This window comes from Triturus cristatus, chromosome 2_1, assembly GCF_964204655.1.
Source record: "Triturus cristatus chromosome 2_1, aTriCri1.1, whole genome shotgun sequence".
NCBI classification, from domain to species: Eukaryota; Metazoa; Chordata; class Amphibia; order Caudata; family Salamandridae; genus Triturus; species Triturus cristatus.
The window spans coordinates 555,834,565-555,847,123 of NC_140581.1; the positions used below are offsets into that span (position 1 = coordinate 555,834,565).

Below are 12,559 nucleotides of genomic sequence, written 5' to 3' on the forward strand. Positions count from 1 at the left end.
CATATATAAAACATATTTAATTTTCAGAATAACACACATTCACTGGATGATGTCATCAGTGATGTCATCAGTGATGTCATTTGAGATGTCATCAGTGATGTCATGAGTGATGTCACTGACCATGTCATGAGTGATGTAATATGTGACGTCATCAGCAGTGCATTGCGGGCGCGCGAGTTATAGTTAGCTGAACTAACTATAACGGGGCAATTTCATTGGTTTTTTACGAGTAAAATGTCCAGCTAACTATAACATGTGTGAAACCTATGGTTTTTTCACTAAATTTCTAAGGTTTTTTAAATGCTAATTCCTAACTATAACGTGTGTGAAACCTATGGTTTTTTCAGTGAATTTCTAAGGTTTTTTAAATGCTAATTCCTAACTATAACGTGTGTGAAACCCATGGTTTTTTCAGTGAATTTGCAAGGTTTTTTAAATGCTAATTCCTAACTATAACGTGTGTGAAACCCATGGTTTTTTCAGTGAATTTGCAAGGTTTTTTAAATGCTATTTTTTTTTTATATTCTTCATTTTTTTCAAACATATTTTTATTTTAATTTTCTTATCTTTTATAAAGACTATGCTTTAATTTTTAAAATCCTTAAATATTTTTTTTATATATATTTTTTAAAATAAACATGTAAAATTTATTTCCAGATTTTTTTTTTTTTTTTTTTTTTTTTATAGTACGCGTACCGTAAGCTCACGGTAAGCGTACGGTTTACGCAACGTCCGTAATCTATCTACGCTGCTTGCGTATAGTTACGCACTTTGCGTAGCCGCGCGTACTGCGCGTGGGACGCGTGCGCGCTTACGCAACACGCGCACGTTACGCGGAAGTGCCGGGAAATGACTGTTATGCGCATGTGCGCAAGCGCGTGTCTTTTTTACGCGCACGCGTACTTTTTGCCGTAAGCGCACCGTAAGCGTACCGTAAGCGTACGGTAGGTCATGTGATCTTGAAACACAACTTTTGATTGGTTGAAACTACTTTCAGTTCTAGAACTCTCCTACACCACACCCATTCCCCTCATTTCTGCTTGTGATCCCTTGGGAGAAGGAGCTGGTTTGTCTTTGGGATACGATGGCAGAACAGCAGAGCTCTTCTGAGAGTGAGGCTAGCACCAGCAGCACTGTCTTGAGGCAGAGAGCGAGGAAAGTAAAACCTTCTTATGTTTGGGATTATTTTACTTTTCCAGAAGGCCAGCAAAAGGTGAATGCACCCTTAGTTACTTGCAAGCTGTGTAAGCGTGTACTTTCTAGAGGTAATCCTGACAGGAAGTATTCCTTTGGGAATCACACCATGATGAGGCACCTCAAGGATGTACACAAAAGGACACATGCTCAACTTTTTGGAGGTAACTCTTCAGAAAGACGAGCCAGTACATCCACAGCAGCTCAGCCTGGACCATCACCTGCAGAGCTTACTCCTTCTTCTGCAGCTCAGGTGAGCCCTTCATCTGTGGGGGGAGAATCTCCTTTTGCTGGCCCTCTGGAAATGAACCCTCGATTTTGGAAGGTTGATATTCATTGCACATTTTGTAAAGCTCTAATTTGTTATAGGGAGACCAGTGTTTCCCTAGTGAATAACAAAATAGATCAGCACATTTGTAGCTTTGAATGATTTTCCCATGGTTCCTTTCCTCTGTCCCTGCATGAACACAACGGTTCTTTTAAGAGCCAACCTTATCTTTCATCTTTTTTTTACATTTTTTTTAAAAAACTTTTTTTTTTTTTACCGTACGCGTACGGTAAGCGTACCTTTTTTTTTATTTTTTAAAAAAAACACTAAAAATCATTTTTCACATTACAAGGTCCTTGAAAGACTACAATTATTACTATTGACTTACCATACTCACTGAAAAAAATATTTATTCATTTGTTTTTTTAAAAAATAGTTTTTAAAATGGTTGTAGTTTACGAAAATTTTCTATATCGATCTGAAAAAAAAGAAAAAAGTATTAATATTTTTAAAACATTTTATAATACAGTACACATATTTACATTTTTTTCCAAAAAATATTTTTGCCTTATTTTTGCTGTTTTCAGAATATATTGCATTTCACTATAAATTGTGAAAGCAATTGCATTCATCATTTTACAGCGGGCAAAAAAAAATAACAATCTCAAAGATTGTATTAAAAAAGCCCAGAATCTCTTCTCACTTAAACTTATCATTACAGAAATGCATATTATTCTTAAAAAATGTCATCTAAAAACAATACTTTTTTCTTTAAAATACCGTCTGATATTTTTGTTTCAGAAGTACATTCACAATAATATATCTCAAATAACTCCAAAATACATCTGATTTTATTTCCTTTAGGCCAAATAGTATTTTTTATTCTTTCCCTGGAATAAATTTCCAAGGGAAAACCATTAAAATTCTAAAGTTTAATCTGTCCAGATCTCACCGATTCTCTGTAACATTTTGGTTCACGAAAATTTTTCGAATAATTTATTTAGTCCACAATAGAATTGCTTACTTTTCCACATGGCCAAATAGTAATTTTTGAAATTATTTTTGAAAAAATTTCCAGTGGCAGTCCAATAACATTCCAAAATTTAAAATGTGCAGAAGTTACCGATAATCTCTAAATTATTGGTTTTTCAAAATTGCATTAAAAATTTAAAAAGTCCACATTACAATTGGTTATCTTTCCTTTAGGCCAAATGATAATTTTAAAAATCTTTTTTCTACAAAATTGCAATGGTAATCCTGTAAAATGGTAAAATTATTTTGTCCAGATCTTGCCAAGTCTCTCTAAAATTTAGGTTTCAGGAAGATTAGATAGGAATTTGCTAAATCAAAAGGCAAACGTTGTTTGAAAATCAATTGGGAATCATTACACAGTGTCCATCCTTTTTCACATTTTAGATAAACTGTGTAATGTCCAGAAGTAACAGTAGGTCCATCATGGAAAATTATTGCAACAGTTACAAAAGTTTTTCCTGAAATTGATAATTGCTGTCCTGTAAACTTCTTTATTAAAGTATCCAATTTTGATCCATCAGCTCTACATCGTTGCATCATTAAAATTACATACTGTCCGTATTCCCTTAAAATTAATGTTGATAACATGTCAGAATTACACTCACCACATTTCATGCTATGATTAGCATCTTTAACTAAGTTTGCAAAAGTGACTGTTTTACTCTCTGGCAATGTCAAATAAATAAACCTTTCATTATCAACAATAGAACCACTTATATTATAACAATTATCACAACTATGTTCCCATTTATAAGAGAGACCAAAAAAAATGTCAATGGGAACTCCTTCTTCTTCCACTACCTGAAGAAAATACATCAAAAATTCGTGAGCATCTTGCTGTTCATTTTGAGAAAACTGTGTTCGTCCTGAACATACATCTAAAAGTTTTCTAATATCAGTAGCACTTTCTATTTGAGTTTTATCTTTACTCAGCTTTTGAAAAAGGAGACTGAGCTCTGAACAGAATCTTTTTCCCTGATTTATTATTATCTGCTCTTGCAAACTTTCCAGATAAAAAGCAACATTCAGCACTACATTTGCGTAGCAGTTGACACCAGAGCTATTTTCAAAATGACATCCTACAACCTGTTCTTCATTTTCCTTATTCTTTTTGCTTGCAATTACATCACTCCTCTTTTTTTTCCTCTTCTCTACATCTTCATTACAGATATTCTCATTTCTCCTTTTACGAGAAACTACACGTTTCTCCAACACAGGATACTGACCTAAATGAGGAGCATAGCTTCTTCTTAATCTATTATACTCCTTTACACAGTTTGTATCAGCACTAACTTTTGAGTCATCGAAGTCTATCATGAATAAACCTGATAATGTTTTGACTCGTGACAAAGCAACATATGCCATACCTTCTTTGAACACACTAGATCCAATGTTCACAAATGCACAATCTACAGTCAATCCTTGAGACTTGTGAATAGTTACAGCATATGCTAGAGAAAACGGAAACTGCTTCCTACGTACATATAAGTCTTTCACAAGCATGAAACGAACTGAACAACGACAAATGTCTTTAACTTCCTCTATCTGATCAAATTTTATTTTTAACCATTCAATTCCATCTTTTTTCTGATAATTAATAAAACCCACAACTCTTCCCATCGCTCCATTTACTAAGCCTTTTTCAACATCCAAATTTCTCCTTAAAAACACTCTACAGTTCATGCAAACATATAGATTTTTTTCTAATCCTGCTGTTTTGGAGATGTTCTTCTCTAGTGAGTCCAATTTATTTTTCAGTTTGCCTGTTACTGTGACAGTAATTCTTCCATCCTCAATTTTGTCCACTGCTTCCAATTTCCTGATCTCTTCCTTTTCCAATTTCAAAAGCTCCTCATTGAATATTGAGCATTCACGTAGAGTTGGCATTAAGCAGATGACACTTTTGTTTTCTGCAATGTTCTTGTATATCTTCTCTGCAACTATTTCTTCCTTTGGAAATAAATTATGTAGCAGCCGAGTCTGTAATGCTTTTTTGCCAGCTTCTGTGAGTAGTCCAATCCTGATATCTTTCAGAATACTTCCATATTCTTCATCGTTTGCTTGCCTCATATTAGTTGTAAGTTCCTTGTACTCAAAGAAGGACCAAATATTTGTATTACCGATGCTTCCCAATGACTTCTTCGTGTCTTCATGTGTCACAGTATTAAACACTGGTTGTCCTTTAACCGGAGTAAGTTGCAAAAGATCCCCAAAAACTATGACGTGTTTTCCACCAAATAACACGTCATAGTCTGTCTTCAAAATTTGCTGCATTCTTAAATGCACAAAGGCAAGCATTAAGTTTGATACCATGCTCACCTCATCAATAATGAGAACTTGCATCTTCTTCAATACTCTTGAAACTTCCAAGCATGCTTCTCCAGTTAGCTTGTTGAATTGTATTTTGTTCTCATGCTCCACTGGTAACATTAGCAAACGATGTAAGGTGATTCCTTTTATGTTATATGCTGCTAACCCAGTTGGAGCAGTAACCACACAAGACAAAGTAGAATCTGTTTTTTGCTTTAGGTAGCTTCTGATGACTTTAATTAGGAAACTTTTTCCAGTGCCAGCTTGTCCGCTTACATACATCCTGATTGGATGAAATGATGTGCATGAGCACTCTTTTTTTTCATGTAGAAATCCGTGATCAATTTTGTTTTTGATCTCTTCATAAATTTGTTGCTGCTCTTGATTCAGTTGTCTTTCCAAATTTTCTAAGTCTATAAATTCTTCTTGAGCTTGATTCATAGCCGTTTCCACTTCATTCATGGCTATTGATGCTTCATTTTCAACGATTGGTTGTCCTAGGGGATCTTGACTGTATGTTCCTGAACTTTGGCTGTCCTGAGAACTGTCTCTAGCAATTTCTGCTGCAATTGTAGTTTCCTGTTCAATTTCTTCATTTAACATTTGCAGATAAGTTGAGAATGTACTGCATTGTATGCTGTCTTTGCAAGCATTAAAAGAATCTTCATAGCTCTGGAATTCTCCCAGTAGTTCATCCTCTGAACGCCATGGTTTAAACAACTGTAAAAGAGCCAAGTAGTAAAATTCTTTCTTGTCGGTAGTGTCGCAACTCAGCTTCCGGTGATTTATCAAACTTCCTTTGGTTTGCTTCACCAAACATCCTTCTTCACCAACGACTTTATATTTTCCATTATTGATGTCTTCTGCAGCTTTCCGTGAATAAATGTAGTTCTGCAGCACTTCATAGAGACACATGTTCTCCAGATGATGACTTCTCTTGGGATAATATGTGTCCAACATGTTTGTTTTCAATATATCTGTACTTTCAGGTTCGAACTGTGCCAAATATTCAATTTCTCCAACAGATTTCAGTACCCGATTTCTCATTGCTGCAAGGCCTAAACTTGCCCAAATTATTCTTCTTGACTTCGAGTAGAGACTTGCAGAAGATAATCTATCTGAACATTCGTAGGATCCAATTTCTCGATGCGATAACATCTTCAAACTGAAACTGTACAGCTTCTTACTGACAGTCTTCTCGTGAGAAATCTCTTCCCACATTTCCTTCAATTCTGTTTTTTCTGATTTCGTAATGTAAGACGTTACATATCGAGCAACAGCAATGGAATTGTCAGCAACATACTGTATATCCATGTTAGCGTTCCACATGGATAAAATGACTGGGTTGTAGTCATTTATATTTTTTGATTCTTCTTTTCTTTTAAGGTTGTAGGTATTCTTAGGTGATTTTCTTGTGATAGTATGTCTCACAGCTGACATAAAACTGTTGACTCTTCCATTTGTAAGAACAGGTCTAGGAAATCCAAATCGACATTTAGTGTAGTATTTTTCTTTGCTCTTGTATTTCCGTCGACAGTATTTTCCACACCGATGACTTTGGAAACGTAGAACTTGCTCCTTTAACTTGTACTCTTCTGTGCTTTTAGGTATAGCACATGTTGCATATTCTTCAATGTAAGATAACACTGCTTCATCAGTATCTGTTCCAAACTTTGGGGCATCCTTGATCCACAGCAGCATATGAATATGAGGAGCACCTCTTGCCTGGTACTCTTTTCTCCAAAAGAAATCCACTACTTCTCCAAGGGGTGGATTTTTTTTATTGCAGATGAAGGACATCATAGCCTCAAATCTATGATTGAAATATCTGCAAACATTAACCGGATCCAATGAGCACAGTTCTCCTGCTGTCTTGTATTCGATGTTTTCAATGTTTGAATTGGCCTCTCGTAGAAAATCCAGTAAATCATCCCAAGCGTACTCGGCGCAGCTTAGGGTAAGGAACCATGTTGGTGTTCCTAAATTGCGTAACATGCATTTTAGTTCACCATGGCGTCGGTACCAATATTCATTTGTCCCACGCTGACAAGCCATCAGATTGATCAGTTGTGTTTCCAAATGATCATCTCGGTGCTGCACTTTCTCCATAAAATCCTTAGCAGACACATTTTGTAAATGTACTCCACTTTTTAAAATGTGATTTACTGCATAAGACAGTGCAGACAAGTCGCTTTCAAATAAAAGATGGAACAAATAAGGGATACTTTGTCGAAATCTGGGATCTTCAGCATATAGTCTTGTAGTCCGATACTCAGAAGCTGGAATCTGTTCCGGACGTTCATCGTATCGTCCTCCTTTTCCTTTAGGAAACAGCTGGGGAAAACATCGAGCTTCCAAGCTCTCCTCCCATACACTCACGGGATTTCCTTTTGCTTTCTTCATCTGAAAGAGATCAATATTGTCTCCCATAACTTCTTTCGAATGGAGAGGATGTATGCTAAAATGTTCATAAATTTCTTCTTCCTTTGACTTGTCCACTTTTTCAATTTGTCCACTTGGTGTTTCTGTATCTCCTTGTAAATCTTCTTCTTCTTCTTCTTCTACTATATAAATTGATTCATACCATTTGTTATTTTTTTTCAAATACAAATTTGCTCTTTGTACTTTCCGCACATCTACCAGCTCCTGCCAAATCTTCTTATTCTTTGTAGGTACACCATTAACCAGAATAATTAATGGTTCAGTTTCCAAAGTATCCGCATCAATAGTTTCCATATTTTTTTTCAAATCCAAGGGCAAATACACCACTCTACCTTTTAAACCTCTCAGTAAATCTGAAGGAGGTAATTTACCAGTTTTGGGCTCCATACGTACTATGGTCTGGAACGGATGAACACATTGAATGAGTATAGACTCATATGTATTTAATTCAGAAAGTTCAGCAGGAATAGCATCCAATTCTAAATTATTATGTACAGCTCTGGTCGGCATTCTATTTTCCTCTAACTTGTTGTAGCAGTATTTACAAATACGCTGATCTTCACCCAATTCAAAACAATTTTCAAGAAATATATATGTTGCAAAATCCATCCACTTATAATTATCTTCATTTTCACTCTTTCTGTAGAGATCAACATTCCTAGTTTGTTTTCTATAATGAGTTCTGCGGCAACAAATACAAGTAACATTTGGTCTTTCATTAGAGACTATTGCAAATTTTGTTATGTGATCATTAAATGTCTTACTTACACAAGGTTCTACATTCTCTTCCACTTCTGCCTCATTTACTGTGTCCTTCTCTGCACTGTTTTGTTCAGGACCAAAGTAACAAAACTGAATTTCATCAACAACCTTCTCTACATCTGATACCGTTCCTCGGAACAGAGCCCTATTCAATTCATTTAACTTTATTGCTGGACTTTTGGCAAAATACAACCGTCTCACAAACTTTCTCATTTCAGTATGATGAACAGCCAGCATCCTAAAATGATGGAAAACACTATTGCACACTTTTCTAGATAGACAAGCAAGAGAATGACCCTGCAAACCAGTATTCTCTCTCACTCTGCATGGATCCAGACTTTGAAGCACCTTAATCTTTTGTTTTACACTTTTTTTACTATATTCTCTTAGAAACTCTCGAAATCTGTCAATAGATTCCTGACGCACAGTGCAAATACTACTACAATTCCAAGTGTACACTGGGGCTTTAGGACGTCTCCCCATTGCCTCATCTGCCATCACTTGTACCTCATCTCTTGGAACCATTATCTCCTTCTCCATTATGCAACCATTTTTTACTTCGTATGAACGACCTCTGGTGTCAACTGCATGCAGCAAACTATTACTTTGAAAATAGCTCTCTTCATTAAAAAAAGGTTCACTACTTGAGCTATGCATCCACTTTCCTAAAAACACTTTACAAAAATTTGTTCTGTTCACTACTCTTTTGCTTTTGCTTTGTGATTTCAGTACATTAACCATTTTATCTAATGTACGCATCCTATTCAAAATTAATATGAATAGTTTCCTTTTTAATTCTAATGCCTTTGCTGCAATGGCTTCAATTTCTTTTTTTCTCTTATAATATTTAGCCTTTTGCTTATATTTCTTTATATCCTTTATCAAATTGGACATAACTCTTCTCTGAAACATTTTTCTACGTATCTCTTTAAATGCTGTTTTTCTGTTTATGTTAAACTTTTCAATTGCAGAAGGTATATTTGCATTAACTAAATCCTCAATTTTTTGCTGTTCTGTAGGTTTTGTTACATTTTTCCGAGAACAGACATTTTGTACATTTTTGTTTGTTTTCAATATTTTGTTTAGGAATTGTCTTTTTTGCTTACCAGAAGATTTTTTCTTTTTCCCAACATCAGCATCTTCTACTAACTTTGGTCCTCCAGTTGTCCTCAAATATAGTTTTTTTTTTAGCGTTTTTTGAACTCGAGATTTTGTAGGCATCTTAAATTTTGTTCACTGTTCTTCAGCAATACCTGCAAAAAAACTAAAAAAAAAATTCTTTATTGTATTTAAATATATTACTACATTTCTTTTCACAATAGTCACAAAACGAAATTTCTTTGCCAATTTGAATGCACACAAACTCCTCTTTTTTTTTGGGCAAGTGAAAATCTGTATAACAAACTGTCACATTATGAAACCAAGCTGTTTTTTTTTCAGACCACCACCGTGTGTATTCTCTGTGACTGCCTACACTCCAGCAGGGGCAACCAGCCTTAGTGATGCTGAATGTATTTGCATTACAGACTTAAACCTGAAAACCCCACTCGCTTCTAATTACTGTGCATGACTATACATGGCAAGCACATGGGTGTGTGCTAAACCTCTGCTTCTTCCCCCAAAAATTCGCTCCTCTTTTCCATCTACTGCAACTGTGAAATCACCAGAGCAAGACGCAATACATTTCTGCCTATAATTCTTCTATGCACACAGAGTCATGTTTTCACATTAGTGCCAAAACGAAATTTCTTTGCCAATTTGAAAGCACACTTACTGCTCTTTTTTTTTCGGGCCAAGTGAAAATCTCTTTTTACACTTTGAAATCACTTTTACAGACTGACACATTCTGAAACCTTTTTTTTAAAATTTATTTAAATGCACATGTCCAAGCTGTTTTTTTTTCAGACCACCACCGTGTGTATTCTCTGTGACTGCCTACACTCCAGCAGGGGCAACCAGCCTTAGTGATGCTGAATGTATTTGCATTACAGACTTAAACCTGAAAACCCCACTCGCTTCTAATTACTGTGCATGACTATACATGGCAAGCACATGGGTGTGTGCTAAACCTCTGCTTCTTCCCCCAAAAATTCGCTCCTCTTTTCCATCTACTGCAACTGTGAAATCACCAGAGCAAGACGCAATACATTTCTGCCTATAATTCTTCTATGCACACAGAGTCATGTTTTCACATTAGTGCCAAAACGAAATTTCTTTGCCAATTTGAAAGCACACTTACTGCTCTTTTTTTTTCGGGGGCAAGTGTATATCTCTTTTTTCAATTTGAAATCACTTTTACAGACTGACACATTCTGAAACCTTTTTTTTTAATTTATTTAAATGCACATGTCCAAGCAGTTTTTTTTTCAGACCACCACCGTGTGCATTCTCTGTGACTGCCTACACTCCAGCAGGGGCAACCAGCCTTAGTGATGCTGAATGTATTTGCATTACAGACTTAAACCTGAAAACCCCACTCGCTTCTAATTACTGTGCATGACTATACATGGCAAGCACATGGGTGTGTGCTAAACCTCTGCTTCTTCCCCCAAAAATTCGCTCCTCTTTTCCATCTACTGCAACTGTGAAATCACCAGAGCAAGACGCAATACATTTCTGCCTATAATTCTTCTATGCACACAGAGTCATGTTTTCACATTAGTGCCAAAACGAAATTTCTTTGCCAATTTGAAAGCACACTTACTGCTCTTTTTTTTTCGGGGGCAAGTGTATATCTCTTTTTTCAATTTGAAATCACTTTTACAGACTGACACATTCTGAAACCTTTTTTTTAAATTTATTTAAATGCACATGTCCAAGCAGTTTTTTTTTCAGACCACCACCGTGTGTATTCTCTGTGACTGCCTACACTCCAGCAGGGGCAAACAGCCTTAGTGATGCTGAATGTATTTGCATTACAGACTTAAACCTGAAAACCCCACTCGCTTCTAATTACTGTGCATGACTATACATGGCAAGCACATGGGTGTGTGCTAAACCTCTGCTTCTTCCCCCAAAAATTCGCTCCTCTTTTCCATCTACTGCAACTGTGAAATCACCAGAGCAAGACGCAATACATTTCTGCCTATAATTCTTCTATGCACACAGAGTCATGTTTTCACATTAGTGCCAAAACGAAATTTCTTTGCCAATTTGAAAGCACACTTACTGCTCTTTTTTTTTTCGGGCCAAGTGAAAATCTCTTTTTACACTTTGAAATCACTTTTACAGACTGACACATTCTGAAACCTTTTTTTTTAAATTTATTTAAATGCACATGTCCAAGCTGTTTTTTTTTCAGACCACCACCGTGTGTATTCTCTGTGACTGCCTACACTCCAGCAGGGGCAACCAGCCTTAGTGATGCTGAATGTTTTTGCATTACAGACTTAAACCTGAAAACCCCACTCGCTTCTAATTACTGTGCATGACTATACATGGCAAGCACATGGGTGTGTGCTAAACCTCTGCTTCATCCCCCAAAAATTCGCTCCTCTTTTCCATCTACTGCAACTGTGAAATCACCAGAGCAAGACGCAATACATTTCTGCCTATAATTCTTCTATGCACACAGAGTCATGTTTTCACATTAGTGCCAAAACGAAATTTCTTTGCCAATTTGAAAGCACACTTACTGCTCTTTTTTTTTCGGGGGCAAGTGTATATCTCTTTTTTCAATTTGAAATCACTTTTACAGACTGACACATTCTGAAACCTTTTTTTTTAATTTATTTAAATGCACATGTCCAAGCAGTTTTTTTTTCAGACCACCACCGTGTGTATTCTCTGTGACTGCCTACACTCCAGCAGGGGCAACCAGCCTTAGTGATGCTGAATGTATTTGCATTACAGACTTAAACCTGAAAACCCCACTCGCTTCTAATTACTGTGCATGACTATACATGGCAAGCACATGGGTGTGTGCTAAACCTCTGCTTCTTCCCCCAAAAATTCGCTCCTCTTTTCCATCTACTGCAACTGTGAAATCACCAGAGCAAGACGCAATACATTTCTGCCTATAATTCTTCTATGCACACACAGTCATGTTTTCACATTAGTGCCAAAACGAAATTTCTTTGCCAATTTGAAAGCACACTTACTGCTCTTTTTTTTTCGGGCCAAGTGAAAATCTCTTTTACAGACTGACACATTATGAATCCACCATGTGTAACTACAACAAAAACAATTCCCATTTCTATTATTCATTTCTTAAGTTACCACATACATCCCCTCTCAAACTGTAAACTCACCTTTAAAATTAGTTAGTTGTGAAAGAAATGTGTCACTCAAACAGCAGATTATCAGAGCCAGGATCTCTGTTCTGTACACCTCTCTCCTCTCAGCAGAACCAGATAATGGCAAACTTTCCCTCTATTTTTCCACACATATACATGTAAGTTTCAAATCTCAGTGCTTCCCCCTTTTTTTCAAATGTAATGACACATTTCTATTGGTTGAAAACCAACCCTTTTCCAAAAGTACCCTGCCCCCAACTTGACTTCTGCCTAGTACCCTTCCCCCAACTTGACTTCTGCCTGCTACCATAGCAAC

At 36.3% G+C, this 12,559-nt stretch overlaps 1 protein-coding gene across 1 annotated transcript; it reads right to left on the reverse strand.

Moving 5' to 3' along the window:
• Positions 1-2,033: 2,033 nt before the first annotated feature.
• Positions 2,034-10,957, reverse strand: LOC146865621 (uncharacterized). The gene is made up of 2 exons (XM_085640756.1): positions 10,008-10,957; positions 2,034-9,542 (listed from the first exon to the last, which is right to left on the reverse strand). Exon 2 carries the CDS (start codon positions 9,227-9,229, stop codon positions 2,765-2,767), a length of 6,465 nt encoding a protein of 2,154 aa, XP_085496882.1. The 5' UTR covers positions 9,230-9,542; positions 10,008-10,957; the 3' UTR covers positions 2,034-2,764.
• Positions 10,958-12,559: the final 1,602 nt, after the last annotated feature.

Bases quoted from the DNA above. Each gene is read 5' to 3' on its own strand.
- LOC146865621 (XM_085640756.1), bottom strand. From the start codon at position 9,229: ATGCCTACAAAATCTCGAGTTCAAAAAACGCTAAAAAAAAAACTATAT.